Source organism: Nilaparvata lugens, chromosome X (genome assembly GCF_014356525.2).
Source record: "Nilaparvata lugens isolate BPH chromosome X, ASM1435652v1, whole genome shotgun sequence".
In the NCBI taxonomy this organism is placed as follows: domain Eukaryota; kingdom Metazoa; phylum Arthropoda; class Insecta; order Hemiptera; family Delphacidae; genus Nilaparvata; species Nilaparvata lugens.
The window spans coordinates 68,830,906-68,857,405 of record NC_052518.1 but is presented as its reverse complement, the minus strand read 5'-3'; the positions used below and the strand labels follow the sequence as shown (position 1 = coordinate 68,857,405).

The following is a 26,500-nucleotide window of genomic DNA, read 5'->3' as shown; positions in this document are numbered from 1 at the left end:
TGTCTTTTCAACTGTAAACTAGATAAGTATTTAGTTCGTAGTAACTGTAGATGCTTAGGCTTGTAAGATATAATTCTTTGTCTATTTGTATAATATTTTGCCAAAATTCATCTGAAGATTATAAGTTCATTTGCTCTGAAAATTGGATTTCTCATTCATAGGCGACATTCATAATTTATCAAGAATCTATTACGTTGGAGCCGATAAATTTCCTTAGGTTAATAGGTGAAATGCTATCCAGCTGATTTAGGAAAAATTGGTAGCACGGCACTGGATATCTATATGAGATAGAGCGCTCTCCCTGATCTCAGATTGTAGAGCACAAAAATATGCCCAGAGGGATTTTGAATTATGCATCTAAATGGTAACAATCGGAAGATATTGTTGATCAAAAACTAAAATTCATCAAAATTGATTTTTTCTTCAAATTTCACTTATTTTTGAAAAATCGTTACTCAGTACTCATTGGAGATAGAGAGTTCCAAATGATCTCATTTTATTCAGAATTTTATAATCTGAAAAAAGGCGAGAGCAAATTTTTCTGTCCGATTACGAGATTTGACAGAAATAGCTGAAAACTGGAAAATGAGCTGAAAATATGAGGTTTTTGGGCCACCCAGTATCTAGCACAAGGAAATTTTGCATGAAGAAATTAGTTCTGGACTTACTTCTCTTATGTACCCAAATAATATTGTAGTTCTGATTAAAAAATCAGAACTACAATATAAATTGCAAGCACACCCTCTTTTCTATGTCTAAATTGACTGGACTATTAATATGGCATATTAGTGTATTTATCTTAATGGGAAAACTAATTGCAGTGTTTTTGATGGCAAAACTACGAATTATAGAGTTATCGAGAAGTTTCAGTGTACTCACTAACCTTGACAATTGAACTATTAGGTGAAGTTGATTTTGTTTTGTGTCAAGAAATTTACTAATAGTTCTATTATTTAAGCTCCAAATAACTGCAGAAAAGAGAGACAACTGTACAAAATAGGAATTATATATAACGAATTATACAGTTACAAGATAAGTCATTGCCTGATATTACTACGAAGAGGGATGGAAAAGAGTGATAGGTTTCAGAAATAAATTGTCAATGGTCTTGTTGAGAATAGCCTATACATATGGGGATTCATCAAACAATGGCCATTGTTTGAAAACCAGACAGCTCTGTGTAGTACAGTCCGTCCAAGAAGTATAACTTGACCGTCTTGTTTTGAAAGTGTCAGAGATTCGATGTGTCTGACTTTGTCGTTTCTGTACGGATGTAAAAGTGTCCGGTTTTGGCGCCTAACGCACACGCCAATTCGAGACTTTCAAAACAGTCTTTCCCTGTCGCTGGCGTACGGTGTCGATGGATGAGATGGATGATCCACACTCCTGTCAGGTTCTGGGTGTGTCGGAGGACTAAGGTGGCACGTACCGTAATCTGTGTTCCCTACAGTCTTAGAACAAGACTTTGAACTTCAAGTCTATGCAACAGGCTGAAAAAAACGTTTTACTTGTGATATTTCTCCAAGATTTTCGAGGACTGAGGTGGCGCGTACCCCTAATAGGGTCTTTCACTGAGAACTTCCTAATTTTAACAGTTGGTTGCAACCGTCAAGTTAAAGCTACAAATGCATACTGTAATTAGTTCTCATCTATTTGGTATGAGTTGCCAAATTGCCATGAAACATTATAGCGTTCAATAAGCAAATGTAATAATCGGTCTTCCGAGAGAACAGATGTATGGTGAATGTTTGAACAACACACGCCTACATCAAATCAACGGATCGCGAGGTCTGCCATAAAAAATATTGTCGATATGCATGAGAATGTGCAGGAGAATTAGCGAAAGTCGCCGCACACAAGAGCTCGGGTTCTCTGACTTCTACCTGGCGAATATAGTCAATGAATGATTATAGACTCCTTGTGGCCTGAACGGAACGATATGGATGTGAAAAATATTTCATTCCAAACATGTGCCAGACAGCGCACATAACGATTGACATTCTAGATTGTCAATTTCCAGACATGTTTATTTCGTGTAGAAGCAAAGTCAACTGGCCACTTAAATCGTGAGATTGACGCGCTAAACTTTTTCTTGTGGGGCTATGCTAAGTCACAGATCTATGCAAATTAGCAGTTGATCATCAACGCTCAAAAAATCAACATTGCTGGAGCCATTAATGAGATCCAGCCCAATTTTTGTGTCAGATTAATGGAAAAGTAGACTTTTCGGATGTTCTGACAATATTTAAACTTCCCAATAGCTATTCTATTTTTCTAACTGTAATTTTAAACAAAATTCTTCACACAACTATATAGAAACAGAAACAAACAATAGTAAAAATGGTGAATCCATGATTGAACAAAAATCAATAGCAGAATCAAACCTGCGGCATCTACTATCTCACATGGTAATTACTTCCATTGCGTAAGCATATATGGAGCTGAGAAAATTAAAGAAGAACTCAAACAGCTGGTCAAGGTGGATATAATGAATTATAGCCTATTCTATATTCTATATCTATTATTATAGCCTACCTTAACTTTGTGTCCAGACATTTTCTACTTGAAAAAATGCAGTGTCTTATTCTTATAAGTGAAAGTTGAAAAAATATCATTATCATGGCAAGGAAAGCAGTGTGACTGTGCCTCACCAGAGTTTTTTTAGATGGGGAGGTGGTCATGTGATACATGTTTACATATATTATAGAATTTCAAGAGGAAATGAATGACGAAGCTGCACATCGATAACTCGAACCGTATCGAAGATATTCGCATTCAAAGATACTATAATAAATCATGCAAAAATTACATTAATAAGTACATATTTATAATCTGAGTACATGAGTAATTTGACAGAAAATATTTCACTGTTCAAAGAGTTTAGCATGTGAGTGGATGTTACTAGTGTTAACTAACACTTTAAAAAAATCAGAAAGTTGAATTTTTTAGATCCTCAATGTACTCATTTATTCCGTATTTGTATGTTTATAAAACTTGCATTCTTAAAACAATTATGAAGTGAAAATGTAGTGACTTGTATTGGTAGTGACGATCGTTTCGACCTGGTGTGGGTTATCATCAGACTGTAGACACTTACTCCAATCTTACACAGATTAGTAGTAAAGTCCTAACAAACTTCATTACTGGAATCTTACAGATTAGAGTAAGTTTCTACAGTCTAATGATGACCCACACCAGGTCGAAACGATCATCACTACCAATAATAAGTGCATTTTCACTTCATAATTGTTTTTGAAATTTAAGTTTTGTTTCATTAGTGAACAAGTATGGATATGCAACAGTGTATGTTTCTATTTATATCTTCCAAGTGGTTTGAGACATCGATGATCTGTTTTCGCCATCAATTTTCTTTTGAAATTCTGTAACGAAATCATGTATCACATAACCACATTCCAATTCAATAACGTGAGGTTGAATTCAATATGGTGGGCGGAAATTTTGATACCACAGAAAATTATTATTTTTCTTTTAATTCCCCAATCAAACCTATTGTCAAATTATCCTTGCTGTTTCCATAATTTGCACAAACTCTGCATATAATAATATCAAACTCGTAGGCCTATGCAGTGTGAGCATCCATTTCCGAAAGCCGAGATCATTTGTGCGTTTTCTTCAGTAGTTGTACGATCAATTTTCGTACGAAAAAGCACAGTCTAGTTGTTTTTAAAAAGTATATAAGGAATTAAAAATGAATTAAATAGTATCTACTAAAGAAACTAATACTTATTCTTATTATATAGCATGTAATGAATAATAGCTTACGCTATCTTTTCTCTATGGTAGTACATACCTAGGAGACGACAGTAGACTGTTCCTTGAATTTTGACCCCCGCAAATATGATAAGCGCATTGGACGTGTACGCCAGTACCAAACTACTACAATAAGCTATCATTATGTAAGCCTGGGCAGTCTTTCGGAGCTGGGGAAACACAAGATGAACCAGAACAGTGAGCATTAGCGCAATAGTGCCTATAATGTAGAGAACACCGTAAACTTTTTGCCTGGCAGTTGGTTTTAAATGGAAACGACAAGCGATCACATTCATCGAGAATCCGGGGTTTGGGTTTGGAGTTTGGATGTTGAAGTCTGAGTTGGATTGAGAGTCCGGATTGAAGTCTGAGTTGGACCATATAGCAATATCAGCACAAAATGAACGAGGAGCAAAGTAGCCTAAATCGGCAAACTGTAAGCCGCCTTCACTTGTGATGCGAAGCTCATGCATCTCATTCCAACTGCGGCGACGTTTTTCAACAATGTACTGGGCAGCTTCCACTTCGCAGGAGGGATATCCATGCATTTCATACAGTGGACGATTGTTAACTGCAAAAAACAAAAATAAATCTTCAGCAACACCTAAACATCTCCACATATCAAAATTGATAGTAGACCTATTCTTCAAATCTTCAAAAGTAATTTTCATTATATTCACAGTAATCCTGAATGTATTGTAACATTACATTTTCTCGATTAAAATCGAATCTTCAATTCAATATTAATAAAACTTGATAGCAAATATTGGTGTAATCGATATGCGGACTTAACTTTTCACCGGAAATTGATCAGCTACTCAAATGTTGAACAGTTGAACAACTCACTTCGACAAAGTTCTATTTCTGAATAAACACATAATTCTAAACAATATAAAGGTGAGAGGACCTTGAGAGGTTGTGAATGAAAGTCATACATAATTTCGCTCTTGGGTTTTGGAAGATTTTGTGTTATAAATAGTCACGGATAAGTACAAATTTTGTGTTTATTTCATTATTAATTGTTTCTTGATCACGTTTTATCATTTTGTTTTAGATTTTAATTCTTAATTCTATTTTAATAAGCCAAACACCGTTTAGAGGTTAGTTTGAGGTTAGGTTTTCGAGATTTAAAAAATAAACATAGATAGTTTACTTGACTAAAATTATAACCAAATTAAAATCATATCATTTATAAATCTATTATTATTGCAAGTAATATAATTTCTTAGATAGGAAAATGAGCTCAAGTAGAACACCGAAGGTTAATAATAGAAATGTAAACATAGCAAGAGTACTTACGCGTTCCCAAAACCAAAATTCAAAAACGCCAAAACCAAAAACCCCAGTTCTTCAAACTACTTTAGCCGAAAAAGTTGCTCAACTACAAAGTAGCCACACTAATTTAAAAAACCAATTAGAAGTAACTCTAAAAACATCTGAGGAAGAAAGGTTAGGGATGGTAGAAGAAATTAAATCTTTGGAACTGATTATAAAATTACAAGATGAAGACCATAAAAAAGAAATACTAAATCTAAAAAATCACTGTAGTCTAATGTCGGAGGAAATAAAGAAACTAAAATCTAAATTTGATAATACTAAATGTATGATAGAACCTCCGTCCAAATGCAAAAAAATAGAATCTAACCTAAATGATGGGAAATGCTCTGAAAATGGTCGAAATAAAACGTACAGTGAGGTTTTGAAGACAGCAACCAAAAATATAGCTGAGGGAAATAAAGATAGGAAAGGGAGAGTTCTGATACTGACGTCCAGTCATGGACGTGATTGCAGTGATCTCCTTGATAAAAGATTAAAAAATAAATTTGATGTCCAATGTTTTTTCAAGCCAAGTGCATCAATTAATGCAGTTGTAGAGTCAGCTAGGGAACAAACTAAAGACTTTGATGAAAATGACTATCTAATTGTACTGGGTGGCTCAAATAATGTAAATGAACCTAACTTGAATCATCTTCCTCAAGTAACAGAAAAAATCAAGGAAATTGTGCCACTCAGCAAAAAAACAAACTTTATAATAAGTACTATTCCTAATAGGTTTGATAGGCCAGAATTAAATGAAGCAATCAATTCGACAAACAAATCAATCCATAATACAATCAACAGCCTAAAAAATAAGAATTCTAAACAACTGGGGATTTGTTTTCTAAATGAAAGGCTGAAAAGACATAACTTCACTAATCATGGGTTGCATCTAAATCGATCTGGCAAAGTAATCTTTTGTAATAGATTGGCAGAGCTGATTGAAAGCCGTTTGCAATCCTCTGGTTTAAAAACAGTCAAAAAAACAAATAACGATTTTTTAGTAAATTGGCTCAAAACAGGGAAAGGGAAATAGCTACAAATGCTAGAGATAGAGTAGCACAAGATGGTAAGGTTTTCAGTATTTATCATCAAAATATTCAGTATCTTCGCAACAAAATTGACAGATTAGAAGTATTTCTTAAACAGGAGGATCCTGACATTGTTATTTTCACAGAGCATGGCTTAAAAATAAAGGAAATAAATCAAGTTAGGATTCCAGGCTATTCACTGAGATCAGAATTTTGTAGAATAGCTCATAGAAGTGGTGGTGTATGTATATTCACTAGCAATGCTAAACATACCCAAACTTATGAACTGGATTTTGTTAAGAGATTTTCTGTTGAGATGGATTTAGAGGTGACAGGACTAAGGTTAAAAATTGATGATCGATTCGAGGTAGCAGTGTTAGGTATCTATAGGTCACCAAATGGAGACTGGCAAAAATTTTGTGAGCTGCTCCATACACTTTTGGAAATTACAACCGCTCGTTTCACAAATGTTATAGTAGTAGGAGATTTCAATACTGATTTTGCCAGGCAGGATAAAATGACAGAGGATATTAGAGATATTATTAATATGAATAATTTAGAAATTAAGGTCCACGAATATACAAGAGTAACTCGAACTTCACAGACAATTATTGATAATATCCTCACAAATATAGAAGGTTGTAATGTCAGGTTAGGTAGCTCAGATCTATCAGATCATAACTATCAAATTTTAGATGTTAAGTTGCAGGGCCAGAATCCAAGCAGAAAAAAAACTTTTGAGAACCTCTTTCAAGAGTTTGATCTTTTGTTAAATTTTCAAATTTGTTATCTCTAATGAACTTCTCTATTTTATCATTATAATCTGTTTGTTTTATGATAACTGTAGTAATTCCTTTGTCTGCTTTTGTGATAATGGCATCCTCATTCTTCAATTTGTTCGAAATGGATTCCACCAGTTCCATATCTTCTTTGGATCTTTCAAAAATTTTATTTTTACTCATATTATTTCCTTTTTCAATTGCATTTATTAAATTTGTTCTTAATACGTTTTGATCCTCTCTTTCTTCCTTTCTTATAGACGTTTCCACTTCCATCAGTTGTTCTTTCATGACATACACTTTGTTATCTAAATTTATATTATATTTTAATGCTTTTGATAATGAATTATTCTCTTTTTCAGTGAGGCCAATATTTGTAAGGTTCTTCACTTCATCATATGATCTATTGTCTTCAATTTCATTGTAGTAGCTATTATCAGTATTTTTCTTTTGTTTTTGGATCAACAAGCTAATTTTCTTCGTTTGAGTGAGTTTTTTCTTTTCAATGATAGGCTTAATCCAAGTTTCAATATAGATTTTGAATTCATCTATTGATTCGGCATGGAAATGATTCTCTATCTGCTCTTTTATTATCTGATTCTTTTTGTTTAATCTTTTCAATTTTGAATATAGATAATTTATCTCCTTTTTAATCCAAATTTGTTGAGCAGTTTTCATAGTTTTTGTAGCTGCTCTTGATTTGGACTTTGTGAAAATATGTACATAACTAGGAATAACACTATTTCTCAAACAAGTTTTGTTAAATAAAATATCTTCTCTTACCTTTCTTATTTTTAATTGTGTATATTTCCATTTATGGACTATGTTTGGTTGATATGCCATCTTTTTTATCTCTTTTCTATATAGGGCTACTTGTAATATAAATATAAAGAAAATAAAAATCTCAGTACCCTTTTTTTGAAATATTTTATCACAACGTGTTTCGGACATTTATGCCATTTTCGAGTGATATGAAGTAGATAAATAAATACTACTGGATGATTCTTATTTTGGTCATATGTTAGTGTATTTAGTGTATTCATAAGTTTTTATGAACTAGGACTGTAAATTTACTTCATATCACTTGAAAATGACATAAATGTCTGAAACATGTTGTGATAAAATATTTCAAAAAAAGGGTACTGAGATTTTTATTTTCTTTATATTTACAATAATTATTTCTTTACAACAATCAGAAAAATCTATTATGAACATACAGTATAAACATTGTGGTGATCTGAATCGATCTATGGTAATAATAGGAACTGAAAGAATAAATAATGTCATTCCATTCCAACTAAAACGAAACTGATGTCTGTGTTTGTATTAGAACTGCTGAGTGGATAATGCATACTGAGAAAGTTATGAATAGTCCAGACCAGCCTGGCGACTTTGATGCTTTTGACACCGGAATCTCGTTTTATTTTTATTAAATAATGAAAACCATGTATCATAGTAAAAAGCAGTTCTATACTTTGTATTATTATATGATTAACAGAATCATGGCTTGTCGATTTTAGTCGCTATCAATTTAGATCAATACGATAATGTGCTCTATCATAATTTAATAATTATCTCAGAAATGTTCAAGTGGAAACGTTGGGCGCAAACCTACTGCCATGGGGAGACAAATAAATTTATGAAAAGCTTGATAGCTTGAATAGTGATCTGGATATCTGTTACACGTTTACAGTTCAAGACATAATTAATATGTCTGTTTTTTAATCTGTTAAATTAAATTCTAATTAATTTTTAATCTGTTTTGTAAATCGGCAGGAAAACGTTGGTTTTTCAAAGTTATCTTACTCCCTTATTTTTGGGTATTTTTCAGAAATCAAGATAAATATCCTACCAAATTTCCTACAGGAATACAGTGTAAGTTGTATTATAATAGCTACAGTACATACGTACTGTATAGTACAGTACCTGTTCGTTTTTACCGTATAATTATATGATAATAGAAAGCTTTATTAAAAACAGCCATAGATTCCATGTTTCGAAAACGGGCCTTACACTTTACAGAATTTGGGGTCGCTGAGTCCAAATCCGAAATCAGAATCTTTCTATCTTCATTTTCAAGAAAGATAGTTTTTGAGAAAAAGTGGTGACTGGAGAGACGTAGAATCACCATGTGAAAGCTGCGATTTGTCCGATTTGTCCACTAGTATCTCGATCCAAGCCGGTTTCTGCTTGCCTCGAGGGGAAAAGACGTGACAAAAGGAGGTTCCTGGCTAGGGGTCACCATGTGAAAGACACGATTTGACTCAATGTACTTCGACAAAAAAATGTGAACACTCTTCAGTGCTCAAGTTGCACGTCTCCTATTCCTATCGTGTGAAAGTAGCCTGACTGAAAGAAATTTTATAACTGGAACACAATGCTTTTGGAATCGAGCATCTTATAGTATGAAAGGCAGATTTTTGTTGTCAAAAACGTAGCCTATGGTAGGAGACACCCAATAAATTTAATATAATTACTGATTTTACAAAAATCTTATCACATTAAGCAAATAAGCCAGAATATACGTTTCTAGAGATAACAGTGTTAAGGCAAAAAGTGTCTGTCATCTCTGAGTCCAGTCAAATGTAAGGATGGTATATAGCAGGTTGCCTCGATTGCGTACATATGTGCATGAGATGTCATGAGCCTCTCGTCAGACAGTGACAGCGACCTCTCGGCTGGCAAACGCGGACTTCCCCTATGAATTACATACAGAACATGGCGTCAAATATCAATTCCTCACATGAAAATTGAAAACCGCTGTATTGATAAAAAATATGAATATGAGACCCAATTAAGAAAGAAACTAGCTTTACATCAATATGTCATTTGAAAACATTAATTGATTTCCAAAAATATAGAAAATACTTCAATCTATCACTATATTATTCAATCGGTGTTAAAACTATTCTCAATCTTCAAACAATCTCTTTTATGATTCTTGATTTTGAATTGCCATGTTCTCTGCGCGGTACCGGTAGTCATTAGTTTGTATCTTTGCCGCTGGAGCGCTAGTGGTCCACTGCCCGACCTGATACTGGGCACTTCTCTGCATTTATACTTATCTTTATTTTAGTTTTTGGATATGTTCTGAAATCTGAAGCCATAGTCTTTTTATTATTGTATTTGTCAATTTGTTGTTCGGCTTCTGGATACTTTTTGCATCTTTTTAAACATCAATTCTATTGGTGATTTCTTGATCGAGGTAGCACTTGCTTGCTACCCACTTCACTTCACTGCTCATAGTTTGGCTGTCCAGCATCAAGTTTGTGTGTGTCTCCAATTATTCTGCTTTATTCGTGAAAATAGTTTTCACCTTGCCCTGTTTGCTTGTTTTATTTGTTGGAGACATTTCATCAGTTCTTTGGAGTCATCAACCTTAAAATTTGGACAATTAGTTCATTTGTTATTTCAATTTTAATTTTTCAACGTGTTTGTGAACTCTTGCATGTGTGTGTACGCTTCCTTGTACAAATTCAAGTTACAACTTGAAATCTCATCTCTCATGAAAATAGTTTTCAACTCGCCCTGTTTGTTTATTTCAATTGTTGGATAATCTCGACTAGTTCTGTGGAACTATTATTAGTTTTTCAAGATTTGAACACTTGTTTCAGTTTTACATATTTTTATTTCCATTACGGCATTCTCAAAATGGCTGCTTGTGTGCGTCACCACGTCTTTCTACAAGTTTAAATTTGTTTTACATATTGCAGACTCTTGTTTTACATCGAGTGCTAACCTTGTTTAGTAATTCTTTATTTGCAATTTTGGGACTGGAAGTTTACCCATCATTCATTCTATTGATAATTATTGATATATTGCCAATCTCACTGATTAATGTGACTCTCAATTGTGAATCACATTTTACAAGTATTGCAACTGAATATTTCCAAAACTTTGATTGAAAACTCTTCCTCTACAACTGGCTGCTGTTTCATCGGCATTTCAAACAAGTTGGAATCTTGTTTCTCTCCTGATGTGTCCATTTGAGCTATTGGAAGCTCACGCTGTCTTTGAAGGCCCTAGACCAAACCGAGACCTTGACTCTGGCCTATTCGAGCTAAATTGGAAGCTCACGCTGTCTTTGAAGGCCCTAGACCAAACCGGGACCTTGGCTCTTGCATTATGTTCTGCAGCTAAGTATTTTGTATCACCTTCTTTGTATTTTAATACTGCCCTAATCTATTGTTATAATCTTTCAGGTTAGGAATTCATTATTGTTCATAGTCAACTTTACTTTATTTTTGAGTTATATTTGCTTAGCCAAATTGCTCTTGAGAATTGTTTGTCAGTTTTTTGTGAGCAATTCATGAATGTTCTGTGAAAATTGCAATTATCAATCCTATTTAATTCTTTGTTATTACTCTTATTCGATTATTGCTAAATCTGTAGTTTCTGCATTTTGAAATTAGGCTATTTCGGTATAGGCTACTGTTATTCATATAACCTTATGGTTAATTTCAACTTACCTGTTTCTTTTGTTGGTATCGAACCAATTCAAATGTTGAAGCCTTGCAATTCAACATTTTTACATTTCAATTTTTCTAGGTATTGTTCATTATTAAAAATGACAATTGTAGGTTTAAATTAAAGACTACTTATTATAGACTCTGGTATTCTATAAACGTTTGTTTTAGTAACTATTTCATTATTCCATTTTGATAACCAGATAGATTATTTTCTATGTGCATTGCTGTCATATTCATAACTTTTTACTGTCACTCTTTAATAATTAATTTGTCTGAAATGTTTGCATAATGGTAACATCATTACCTGATTATCTTTAGTTATAATTTACTATTTCAAATTTTTACATTGCAATCAGTTCTTGCATTCAGATTACTGTTTTTACTAGAATCATTAATGCTGTTTTCAAGTTTCTTCATGTTCTTCAATCTTTTTCTAAACTTAATCTTAAATTTGTGCATAACAAAGTTAAATTCTATTCCAATTTTATATTGTTGACCAGTCACACTGAGGGGTTATTTCATGTATTCAAATTCACAGAATATTTCTATTTAAAATAATTTTTGTTGGCATCATATTTTTCTTATGTCAACTAGGATCAACTACATTTTATTCTTGTTCATGTGATTTGTTAGTTTGTGATTCATATTTTTGATGTCCGTTATTTTACTGGTTTTACCTTTGGTATATTCTTTAATGCTGATTAAAGTTGGTATTTTACTAACCTACTTTTTCATTTGGCATTTTGCCTTAGCCTACATTTTGTTGATTAGTTTTAATACTGAGTTGCCTAAAACTGTTTTGCATTCATTCCAGTGCACAGGTTTTTGAATCCACAATGGTTCTTGCACTCATGTGGAATTTCAGTCAGGTGTCAAATCAGTCAAGACACATTGTTTCTCTTTTTTCAGAATTTGACTTATTCTCTCCTATTTATACAGTCCACTCTTTTCTAAGACTAAATTTCACAATTTGTAAAACCGATTCATCAGTGAAAAGGCTGGTGACTTATTTGTTTTGGACTTATTTTGAACAATAATATGACAAAATGAAGAAAACAAATATAATTTTATGCTAGTCATCCAATTATATTTAGAAATGATTGTTTTTTATTTGACAATCGTTTGTGAAAGTAAATATTATCAAGCAAGCATTGTTCTGTATAATTATGACTATTTGTTTAGGACTATACTCATTGACAAATACCTAGAATCAATTTAGGGAATTCATGAAACGTATCACCAAGGTTACAAGCTATTTTTAGATCGTTGAACTGTCTGGTAACTAATAAAATTATGTCAGTTGTTTACTGGAAACTGGAAAGCATAGTGTCAACACATAGCTCTTTTATATCATAGTGTTTTTGTTTCAACCCAATGCAGTATTATTATTGTGAAATTTGTCTAAGCAAAAGAGTGGACTGTATAAAGGGGTGAATTTATAGGTTATGAAATTTAGTGAAGTAATCAGAGACTAACAAAATCCACATATAAATTTGAAAGGAGGAAAGATCCAATTTGCTTACATAATACTTGTATTGAATGAAAGCAAATTGGCATGTACAGCAAATAGTAACTCAGGATTGAGATTGAAATAAAAAATACCAAATGAAAGGTTGAATATAATCACTAATTTAATTGAAATGTCTATAGTGCAAATAATAACAGAAAGAGCTATGAGAAATTTAGAATAGTTGATGATTAAAAACAAATTTGAACAACAGGCTTGATGAATAATGAAAGTTACTGAATATTACTGAAAAATTAATTTAATGCTCAAATTGAAAAAGTGCTCAAGTAACAAATACAAGAGTAATTAAAAATTGATGTAATTAAACTGATGTAATTACTGATGAAATTATTGATGTAATTAATTGAGTAATTAAACAAATGATGAACGATTACCAAAGTTCTACAATAAATTTAGAATGGATAAACTGAACAAACAGTAGTCACAAAGTTAAGCTAATAATCGATACAAAAGACAAGATCTGCAAAGGTGCAAGAATCAAGAGACTGAACTGACACAAAGGAAACTAAATAAGCATAATATTAGTGGAATACAAACAAAAGAAAGGTTTTAATTGCTTGTTTGAATTTAAATAATTACCAGATAAAGGGGTGATGTTTAAAAACTTCCAATACTTTGAAATATTTTAAGATTGATTCACAATAAAACAATATGAATTTGAAATCATGAGATCAAGTGGGTACTTTATAGATAACCAAAATAATTGAATGAGTTTGAGACTAGATAACTAGTTTACTTTATAGATAACCAAAATAATTGAATGAGTTTGAGACTATTTGAACTTTTAGATATCAAAATGAAAATACATTAATATGAATTAATAATTGAGAAACAAATAACAACTATTCAAAATTAAGGTTAGGCCTACTAATTTTAAAAACTAAAAAGATACAATCATCAATGGAAGATGAAAACTTGAAAAATTAATGGAAAACACTCAATTAGAAAGATTCACTGAATATTGAGATAATATTGAATACAAGATTCACAAATAGATTGAGACAAGTCTGAGAAGGTAGAGCAAATGTACTTTAATCAAAATATCCAATTTAGAAGAGATAGCACAAGATCTATAACCAAAGTGGATATTTTGCTACAGTTGACGTGATGAGAATATCAAAAATGTTAAATATAGGACTTAGCTCAGAAAGTTTGAAGCAGCAGCAGGTGGAGATGAGCACCAGCATGTCCACGCAGGTGGTGCGGATCAGGATGAGAACCTCAGACCAAGATTCTGGAGACCAGCAGGAATCCAGGACGACTCTAGGCTGACAACAGTGAACCCCTCACTGTTATAAGAAACCAATGAAACTCCGACGAGGACACTCCAAAGGCGATGGCAAGATTGAATCCGAACGTACAGTAGTAGCGTTTCCAGATACAAGACGATGTGAAGGAAGAAATTGATTCTATAATGAGTAGCATTGCAAAATATCCAAATTTCAAGCTAGATGCGAGATCCAAAACATAAGATGAATTTGGATTGAACACTGAATGAATGAAGAGGTTTCAACACTGATTAGAAGCTACATGTACACTGCAAGGTTGTGATGCACATGTAAACTTGGAATGAAGAAAAATCAAAAACTAATGGATCAATTTTGAATCGGTGAACGGCGAGATGTATAGCGCAAATTGATTTGTCGAAATCAATGCTAACAATGACCATACTTCCTAGAAATACTTGAAGTTTGAAGAGACAATTGGGACCTCGAAGAGTTAGTGCACCAGGGACAGGAAAATTGGGAAGAGTGAAGCAATGTTTAGGCTCATAAACAAAAAAGCAAATCACTATGTCACTCAAAAATACTGTTAACACATAACTGACGATGACACTAATATAATGAGAGACAATCAATTTATAAAATATAATTGAAAATGAATAGAATAGAATAGAATATTTAGTAATATATTTTGTAATAGATTACAAAAAGTGAATATGGATAATTTATCTATAAAAATATCTAAAAGACAAAAATGAGACTACAAGAGGCAATGAAATCTCAACGGCAATACAAAAGGCAGTGAGTAGCAGACACTAAAAACAAAATAACATCTGATAGAGATCAACACCGTCTATTAGCCTGAAAACAAAATAAATAGGTAACCTAAAAAATGGAAAATGGTAAGTGAGATTTAACATAGAGTGGGCCCCGTTGAGGAATTCGGAGAATTTTCCAACAAAATGAAAAATAAAATATGTTAAATCAACTTGCCATTTTCACTGTCATCAAGTGGGAGTAATGATACTTGAAATTGAACGTTCAAAATTTCCAGATTCAGTACAGACCATGACAACTCTTACTTTATCATCTGCACCTGGGATGACTTCTGTGATGCGTTCCAATTTCTAGAAGGTGGGCAGTGCCCCTGGATCCTTTACCAGCACCATTGTGCCAACGGAGATATTTGCTGAAGACCTAGTCCACTTACTTTTCTGCTGGAGTGTGACAAAATATTCCTGTGACCAATACTCCGACAGCTGATGATTCAAATCCAAAATTTTTTGCCATCGGGCAAGATGATTTCATGCTTAGACTGAGGTTGCTTGGAAAGCAGCACATTGAGTGACTTGCCTGTATTTGTTTTAGCACTGGCATTGGAAACGACTCTCAGTTTAGTGGTGGTCGAGTCAGGCTTCAATACAGCGTGGTGGGGAATAAAATATACCTTTTCATCTACCCTAGCATCCTCTACAAGTGACATATGATTTAATTCTTCATATTCACGCATGAACTCAACGTATTGGGCTTTTAAATCAGGATATTTGGAAAACCTTTTTTCCAATGAAGTGAAACTTTTACGTGCCTGAAATTCAGATTGGCCAAGTGTGAAAAAATTGTCTTTGCACGGCAAAGACACTACAAATCTACCATCATTGAGTCGGGCTGTGGTTTTGTCATAGTGTTCTTTGACATGAACATCTTCAGGATGGAGAGGAATTTCTTTAGATAGCTCTTCAATAGTCCAGAATTTCTCTAGCTGTTCTGAAATATCATGAGTGAAGAGAAAGTTTGAATTAGCCTGCCTAACAGTGGGAATAGACTGTGAAAGCTTAAGCAAGCCAAACACTTTCCAACCTAATAATGTATTTCGAGTAACAGGATGTCCGGGAGCCATGAATATTTGCCCAGGGGTTATGACAGATGCAAACACAGCAGCACCTAACAGTAAGTCAATAGTTTGAGCTTTGAAGAAACAGGGATCTGCTAGCTCAATGCCATCAGGTACTTGAAAATTGGTGAGATCCAAATCGAAGTGGGGAACATTGAGTGGAATTCTATTAACAACTAAACACTCTTTAACAGTAGACCATGACTGATTCTTTGATTTGATTTGAACAGTGTGAAAGACTGTAGACTTTGCATAATTACCAGCAACAGTATGAATTGAAGTGTTTCTGTGAATGATTGGAAGAGCCAATTGAGTAGCCAAATTCTCTGACATTAGACAAGTGTCACTGCCAGTGTCTAACAGAGCACGACAAGAAATGTGCTAACCTTTTGAATCAACTACGATGATCTCAGCCGTAGGCATGATGGCAATAGATGATGATCTGTGATCATTATTGGTGTGAGAGGCACAATTGGCAGAAACTTGATTTTCTGCAATTTGATTGACAGGCACTGAGTGAGGGGATGATCCAGAATGCAAATTCACTACAGAGTTGGAACTGCTAGCAGTTGGCAAACTGCCAACTTAGGCCTACTAATTATTGTCAATATTAAAAACTAAAAGGATACAATCATCAATGGAAGATGAAAGCTTGAAAAGTTAATGGAAAACAATCAATTAGAAAGATTCACTGAATATTGAGATACTATTGAATACAAGATTCACAAATAGATTGAGACAAGTCTGGGAAGGTAGAGAAAATGTACTTTAATCAAAATATCCAATTTAGAAGAGATAGCACAATATATATAACCAAAGTGGATATTTTGCTACAGTTGACATGATGAGAATATCAAAAATGTTAAATATAGGACTTAGCTCAGAAAGTTTGAAGCAGCAGCAGGTGGAGATGAGCACCAGCATGTCCACGCAGGTGGTGCGGATCAGGATGAGAACCTCAGACCAAGATTCTGGAGACCAGCAGGAATCCAGGACGACTCTAGGCTGACAACAGTGAACCCCTCACTGTTATAAGAAACCAATGAAACTCCGACGAGGACACTCCAAAGGCAATGGCAAGATTGAATCTGAACGTACAGTAGTAGCGTTACCAGATACAAGACGATGTGAAGGAAGAAATTGATTCTATAATGAGTAGCATTGCAAAATATCCAAATTTCAAGCTAGATGCGAAATCCAAAACATAAGATGAATTTGGATTGAACACTGAATGAATGAAGAGGTTTCAACACTGATTAAAAGCTTCATGTACACTGCAAGGTTGTGATGCACATGTAAACTTGGAATGAAGAAAAATCAAAAACTAATGAATCAATTTTGAATCGGTGAACGGCGAGATGTATAGCGCAGATTGATTTGTCGAAATCAATGCTAACAATGACCATACTTCCTAGAAATACTTGAAGTTTGAAGAAACAATTGGGACCTCGAAAAGTTAGTGCACCAGAGACAGGAGAATTTGGAAGAATGAAGCAACGTTTAGGCTCATAAACAAAAAAGCAAATCACTATGTCACTCAAAAATACTGTTAACACATAATTGACGATGACACTGATATAATGAGAGACAATCAATTATAAAAATATAATTGAAAATGATTACAAAAAGTGAATATGGATAATTTATCTATAAAAATATCTAAAAGACAAAATTGAGACAAAAACGAGACTGCAAGAGGCAATGAAATCTCAACGGCAATACAAAAGGCAGTGAGTATCAGACACTAAAAACAAAATAACAACTGATAGAGATCAACACCATCTATTAGCCTGAAAACAAAATAAATAGGTAACCTAAAAAATGGAAAATGGTAAGTGAGATTTAACATAGAGTGGGCCCCGTTGAGGAATTCGGAGAATTTTCCAACAAAATGAAAAATAAAATATGTTAAATCAACTTGCCATTTTCACTGTCATCAAGTGGGAGTAATGATACTTGAAATTGAACGTTCAAAATTTCCAGATTCAGTACAGACCATGACAACTCTTACTTTATCATCTGCACCTGGGATGACTTCTGTGATGCGTCCCAATTTCTAGAAGGTGGGCAGTGCCCCTGGATCCTTTACCAGCACCATTGTGCCAATGGTGATATTTGCTGAAGACCTAGTCCACTTACTTTTCTGCTGGAGTGTGACAAAATATTCCTGTGACCAATTCTCCGACAGCTGATGATTCAAATCCAAAATTTTTTGCCACCGGGCAAGATGATTTACATGCTTAGACTGAGGTTGCTTGGAAAGCAGCACATTGAGTGACTTGCCTGTATTTGTTTTAGCACTGGCATTGGAAACGACTCTCAGTTTAGTGGTGGTCGAGTCAGGCTTCAATACAGCGTGGTGGGGAATAAAATATACCTTTTCATCTACCCTAGCATCCTCTACAAGTGACATATGATTTAATTCTTCATATTCACGCATGAACTCAACGTATTGGGCTTTTAAATCAGGATATTGAGAAAACCTTTTTTCCAATGAAGTGGAACTTTTACGTGCCTGAAATTCAGATTGGCCAAGTGTGAAAAAATTGTCTTTGCACGGCAAAGACACTAAAAATCTACCATCATTGAGTCGGGCTGTGGTTTTGTCATAGTGTTCTTTGACATGAACATCTTCAGGATGCAGAAGAGTTTCTTTAGATAGCTCTTCATTAGTCCAGAATTTCTCTAGCTGTTCTGAAATATCATGAGTGGAGAGAAAGTTTGAATTAGCCTGCCTAACATTGGGAATAGACTGTGAAAGCTTGAGCATGCCAAACACTTTCCAACCTAATAATGTATTTTGAGTAACAGGATGTCCGGGAGCCATGAATATTTGCCCAGCGGTTATGACAGATGCAAACATAGCAGCACCTAACAGTAAGTCAATAGTTTGAGCTTTGAAGAAACAGGGATCTGCTAGCTTAATGCCATCAGGTACTTGAAAATTGGTGAGATCCAAATCGAAGTGGGGAACATTAAGTGAAATTCTATTAACAACAAAACACTTTTCAACAGTAGACCATGACTGATTCTTTGATTTGATTTGAACAGTGTGAAAGACTGTAGACTCTGCATAATTATCAGCAACAGTATGAATTGAAGTGTTTCTGTGAATGATTGGAAGAGCCAATTGAGTAGCCAAATTCTCTGACATTAGACAAGTGTCACTGCCAGTGTCTAACAGAGCACGACAAGAAATGTGCTGACCTTTTGAATCAACTACGATGATCTCAGCCGTAGGCATGATAGGAATAGATGATGATCTGTGATCATTATTGGTGTGAGAGGCACAATTGGCAGAAACTTGATTTTCTGCAATTTGATTGACAGGCACTGAGTGAGGGGATGATCCAGAATGCAAATTCACTACAGAGTTGGAACTGCTAGCAGTTGGGAAACTGAGAGCAGATTGCTGAAGCAGAGCCAACAAACAGGGTGACTGTGTCTGAACTCTTGAATTCATAGAGGAAACACCCTCAGATGGAGTGAAACATGATTGAATACTGTTGGATGAGAAATTCTTACCATTGGAGCTGAAAAAAACCTCATGCAATACTGTGTGATGTCCCTTCCCACAGTGATGGCAGGACCCAAGACAAGAATGTCAGAAAATGAATGGCTTCAGACAGTTGAAACAGAGATTTTTCTTCTGATAGCATCCTTCTTACTGGCAGGGTCGATTTTCTGTAAAATTGGACACTTGAAAACATTGTGACTAGCATCTTTGCAATAGAGACAAATGTAAGATTTGCCATTGATATTTTTAATTTTTGCTATTAATATTATTAATTTTTTTGTTATTGATACTCCTACTTGTGAGCGAATTTGTTTTGATTCATCAAGTAGTATTTTTTATTTTGACATTCTATTAGGCCTATTATTTTAGAGATTATCTTAAACAAATTGAAGTTTTCATTCATTATTGTTAATTCAAATTTATTTATTGTATTTATTTTATTTATTGTATTTATTTTATTTATTGTATGTATTATGCTATACTGTCAAAATGAAAATTATTTGATTTGATTTGATTTGATTTGATTTGATTTGATTTGATTTGATTTGATTTGATTTGATTTGATTTGATTTGATTTGATTTGATTTGATTTTGATTTTGATTTTGATTTTGATTTGATTTGATTTTTGATTTCATTTTGATTTGATTTGATTTGATTTGATTTGATTTGATTTGATTTGATTTGATTTGATTTGATTTTGATTGATTTTGATTTGATTTGATTTGATTTGATTTGATTTTGATTTGATTTGATTTGATTTGATTTTGATTGATTTTGATTTGATTTGATTTGATTTGATTTGATTTGATTTGATTTGATTTGATTTGATTTGATTTGATTTGATTTGATTTGATTTGATTTGATTTGATTTGATTTGATTTGATTTGATTTGATTTGATTTGATTTGATTTGATTTGATTTGATTTGATTTGATTTGATTTTTGATTTGATTTGATTTGATTTGATTTGATTTGATTTGATTTGATTTGATTTGATTTGATTTGATTTTGATTTGATTGGGAATAGACTGTGAAAGCTTGAGCATGCCAAACACTTTCCAACCTAATAATGTATTTTGAGTAACAGGATGTCCGGGAGCCATGAATATTTGCCCAGCGGTTATGACAGATGCAAACATAGCAGCACCTAACAGTAAGTCAATAGTTTGAGCTTTGAAGAAACAGGGATCTGCTAGCTTAATGCCATCAGGTACTTGAAAATTGGTGAGATCCAAATCGAAGTGGGGAACATTAAGTGAAATTCTATTAACAACAAAACACTTTTCAACAGTAGACCATGACTGATTCTTTGATTTGATTTGAACAGTGTGAAAGACTGTAGACTCTGCATAATTATCAGCAACAGTATGAATTGAAGTGTTTCTGTGAATGATTGGAAGAGCCAATTGAGTAGCCAAATTCTCTGACATTAGACAAGTGTCACTGCCAGTGTCTAACAGAGCACGACAAGAAATGTGCTGACCTTTTGAATCAACTACGATGATCTCAGCCGTAGGCATGATAGGAATAGATGATGATCTGTGATCATTATTGGTGTGAGAGGCACAATTGGCAGAAACTTGATTTTCTGCAATTTGATTGACAGGCACTGAGTGAGGGGATGATCCAGAATGCAAATTCACTACAGAGTTGGAACTGCTAGCAGTTGGGAAACTGAGAGCAGATTGCTGAAGCAGAGCCAACAAACAGGGTGACTGTGTCTGAACTCTTGAATTCATAGAGGAAACACCCTCAGATGGAGTGAAACATGATTGAATACTGTTGGATGAGAAATTCTTACCATTGGAGCTGAAAAAAACCTCATGCAATACTGTGTGATGTCCCTTCCCACAGTGATGGCAGGACCCAAGACAAGAATGTCAGAAAATGAATGGCTTCAGACAGTTGAAACAGAGATTTTTCTTCTGATAGCATCCTTCTTACTGGCAGGGTCGATTTTCTGTAAAATTGGACACTTGAAAACATTGTGACTAGCATCTTTGCAATAGAGACAAATGTAAGATTTGCCATTGATATTTTTAATTTTTGCTATTAATATTATTAATTTTTTTGTTATTGATACTCCTACTTGTGAGCGAATTTGTTTTGATTCATCAAGTAGTATTTTTTATTTTGACATTCTATTAGGCCTATTATTTTAGAGATTATCTTAAACAAATTGAAGTTTTCATTCATTATTGTTAATTCAAATTTATTTATTGTATTTATTTTATTTATTGTATGTATTATGCTATACTGTCAAAATGAAAATTATTTGATTTGATTTTGATTTGATTTTGATTTGATTTTGATTTGATTTTGATTTGATTTTGATTTGATTTTGATTTGATTTTGATTTGATTTTGATTGATTTTGATTTGATTTTGATTTTGATTTTTGATTGATTTTGATTTGATTTTGATTTGATTTTGATTTGATTTTGATTTGATTTTGATTTGATTTTGATTGATTTTGATTGATTTTGATTTGATTTTGATTTTGATTTTGATTTGATTTTGATTTGATTTTGATTTGATTTTGATTTGATTTTGATTTGATTTTGATTTTAATATTGATTTCGATTTGATTTCGATTTTGATTTCGATTTTGATTTTGATTGATTTTGATTTGATTTTGATGATTTGATTTTGATTGATTGATTTTGATTTTGATGATTTGATTTGATTTGGATTTGATTTTGATTCGATTTTGATTTGATTTTTTGATTTTGATTTTAATATTGATTTCGATTTGATTTTGATTTGATTTGGATTTGATTTTGATTTGTTTTGATTTGATTTTGATTTTAATATTGATTTCGATTTGATTTCGATTTTGATTTCGATTTTGATTTTGATTTTAATATTGATTTCGATTTGATTTTGATTGATTTTGATTGATTGATTTTGATTTTGATTTCGATTTGATTTCGATTTCGATTTGATTTTGATTTGATTTGATTTTATTTTGATTTTGATTTCGATTTTGATTTCGATTTTGATTTCGATTTTGATTTCGATTTTGATTTCGATTTGATTCTGATTTGATTTTGATTTTAATATTGATTTCGATTTGATTTCGATTTTGATTTGATTTGGATTTGATTTTTGATTGGATTTGATTTGATTGATTTTGATTTTGATTTTAATATTGATTTCGATTTTGATTTGATTTTGATTTTGATTTCGATTTGATTCTGATTTGATTTTGATTTGATTGATTGATTTTGATTGATTTTGATTTTGATTTCGATTTTGATTTCGATTTGATTTCGATTTCGATTTGATTTCGATTTGATTTCGATTTCGATTTTGATTTTGATTTCGATTTTGATTTCGATTTGATTTCGATTTCGATTTGATTTCGATTTGATTTCGATTTTGATTTTGATTTCGATTTTGATTTCGATTTTGATTTTGATTCGATTTTGATTTGATTTTTATTTGATTTTGATTTTGATTTCGATTTTGATTTCGATTTGATTTCGATTTTGATTTGATTTTGATGATTTGATTTGATTTTATTTTGATTTGATTTTGATTTTGATTTCGATTTGATTCTGATTTGATTTTGATTTTATTTTGATTTGATTTGATTTGGATTTGATTTTGATTTGATTTTGATTTTAATATTGATTTCGATTTGATTTCGATTTGATTCTGATTTGATTTTGATTTGATTTGATTTTGATTTGATTTTGATTTGATTTTGATTTTGATTTTATTTGATTTTTGATTTCATTTTGATTTTGATTTTATTTGATTTTGATTTCGATTTTGATTTGATTTGGATTTGATTTTGATTTTATTTGATTTTGATTTTAATATTGATTTCGATTTTGATTTTGATTTCGATTTGATTCTGATTTGATTTTTGATTTCATTTTGATTTTGATTTCGATTTCGATTTTGATTTTGATTTGTGATTTGATTTTGATTTTAATATTGATTTCGATTTTGATTTGATTGATTTTGATTGATTTGATTTTGATTTTAATATTGATTTCGATTTTGATTTGATTTTGATTTTAATATTGATTTCGATTTTGATTTGATTTTGATTTTGATTTCGATTTTGATTTTGATTTCGATTGATTTCGATTTTGATTTTGATTTTTTGATTGATTTTGATTTTGATTTTAATATTGATTTCGATTTGATTTCGATTTTGATTTTGATTTTATTTGATTTTTGATTTCATTTTGATTTTGATTTCGATTGATTTCGATTTTGATTTTTGATTTCATTTTGATTTTGATTTGATTTTGTTTTGATTTGATTTTGATTGATTGATTTTGATTTTGATTGTGATTTGATTTTGATTTCGATTTTGATTTGATTTTTGATTTGATTTTGATTTCGATTTTGATTTTGATTTGGATTTGATTTGATTTTGTTTTGATTTGATTTTGATTTTAATATTGATTTCGATTTTGATTTCGATTGATTTCGATTTTGATTTTGATTTTAATTTGATTTCGATTTTGATTTTGATTGATTTTGATTGATTGATTTTGATTTTGATTTCGATTTTGATTTCGATTTCGATTTTGATTTTGATTTGATTGATTTTGATTTTGATTTCGATTTTGATTTCGATTTTGATTTTGATTTGATTTTGATTTTAATATTGATTTCGATTTGATTTCGATTTTGATTTTGATTTCGATTGATTTCGATTTTGATTTTTGATTTCATTTTGATTTTGATTTGATTTTGATTGATTGATTTTGATTGATTTTGATTTTGATTTTAATATTGATTTCGATTTTGATTTTGATTTCGATTTGATTCTGATTTGATTTTGATTTGATTGATTGATTTTGATTTTGATTTTGATTTTGATTTCGATTTTGATTTCGATTTCGATTTTGATTTTGATTTCGATTTTGATTTCGATTTCGATTTTGATTTTGATTTCGATTTTGATTTCGATTTCGATTTGATTTCGATTTTGATTTCGATTTGATTTCGATTTTGATTTTGATTTCGATTGATTTCGATTTTGATTTTGATTCGATTTTGATTTGATTTTATTTTGATTTTGATTTCGATTTCGATTTTGATTTTGATTTCGATTTTGATTTGATTTGGATTTGATTTGATTTTGATTTTATTTTGATTTGATTTTGATTTTGATTTCGATTTGATTCTGATTTGATTTGATTTTATTTTGATTTGATTTTTGATTTGATTTTGATTTTGATTTTGATTTCGATTTTGATTTCGATTGATTTCGATTTGATTCTGATTTGATTTGATTTTTATTTTGATTTGATTTTGATTTTAATATTGATTTCGATTTTGATTTTGATTTGCTTTTGATTTGATTTTGATTTTGATTTTAATATTGATTTCGATTTGATTTCGATTTTGATTTTGATTTCGATTTTGATTTTGATTTTGATTGATTGATTTTGATTTTGATTTTAATATTGATTTCGATTTTGATTTGATTGATTGATTTTGATTGATTTTGATTTTGATTTTGATTTTAATATTGATTTCGATTTTGATTTCGATTTTGATTTCGATTTTGATTTGATTTTTATTTGATTTTGATTTCGATTTGATTTCGATTTGATTTCGATTTTGATTTTGATTGTGATTTGATTTTGATTTTAATATTGATTTCGATTTTGATTTGATTTTGATTTTATTTGATTTGATTTTGATTTGATTTTGATTTTGATTTCGATTTTGATTTGATTTTATTTTGATTTCGATTTCGATTTTGATTTTGATTTCGATTTTGATTTGATTTTAATTTGATTTCGATTTTGATTTTGATTTCGATTTTGATTTGATTTTGATTGATTTTGATTGATTTTGATTTGATTGATTGATTTTGATTTTGATTTTAATATTGATTTCGATTTGATTCTGATTTGATTTTGATTGATTTTGATTTTGATTGATTGATTTTGATTTTGATTTTAATATTGATTTCGATTTTGATTTGATTTTGATTTTGATTTTGATTTTGATTTTGATTTTGATTTTGATTTTGATTTTGATTTTGATTTTGATTTTGATTTTGATTTTGATTTTGATTTGATTTTGATTTGATTTTGATTGATTTTGATTTGATTTTGATTTGATTTTGATTTGATTTTGATTTGATTTTGATTTTGATTTTGATTTGATTTTGATTTGATTTTGATGTGATTTTGATTTGATTTTGATTTGATTTTGATTTGATTTTGATTTGATTTTGATTTTGATTTTGATTTTGATTTTGATTTTGATTTGATTTTGATTTGATTTTGATTCAATTTTGATCTTGATTTGATTTTGATTTGATTTTGATTTGATATAATGAGAAACAATCAATTTATAAAATATAATTGAAAATGATTACAAAAAGTGAATATGGATAATTTATCTATAAAAATATCTAAAATACAAAATTGAGACAAAAACGAAACTGCAAGAGGCCATGAAATCTCAACGGCGATACAAAAGGCAGTGAGTAGCAGACACTAAAAACAAAATCACAGCTGATAGAGATCAACACCGTCTATTAGCCTAATAACAAAATAAATAGGTAACCTAAAAAATGGAAAACGGTAAGTGAGATTTAACAATTATTATTATTGACAATTATTAGTATTTTTTATTGATGACTGTTATTAATATTAATCATGCCAGTTAATGAAGTACCTATGTTTAATGTACATTCTGATTATCAAGTGAGTTCTCGTTATTTCATCTGTGTGGTTATTCTGTGTAATGTTTGTGATTGAAATTGTTTGATGGTAGGTTTGGAGCTTCATTTCCAGTATTTTTTGATATAATAATCGTTCATAATGCCAGGAAAAAGGTGTGAAGTTGTTAAACTTATTAATAGCCTACATTTATTACATTAACCTCTAGTCGTGACCCTAAATTTCTCTGGTGTTAGTCATAAGCCTGGGTCCTGAAAACCCACTTTTCCATCAATTATTTAGAGCAGAATGTTATTTTTGATTTCAA

The 26,500-nt window shown here is 31.6% G+C and overlaps 1 protein-coding gene across 1 annotated transcript in view; it reads right to left on the bottom strand.

Annotated features, from left to right (window-relative positions):
• The window catches only part of LOC111050182, a 117,358-nt gene that overhangs the window by 53,881 nt on the left and 36,977 nt on the right, over positions 1 to 26,500 (bottom strand). Inside the window, exon 2 of the mRNA XM_039441521.1 lies at positions 3,812 to 4,342. Coding sequence (XP_039297455.1) covers positions 3,812 to 4,342 — 531 coding nt within the window. The remainder of the gene's footprint in view (positions 1 to 3,811; positions 4,343 to 26,500) is intronic.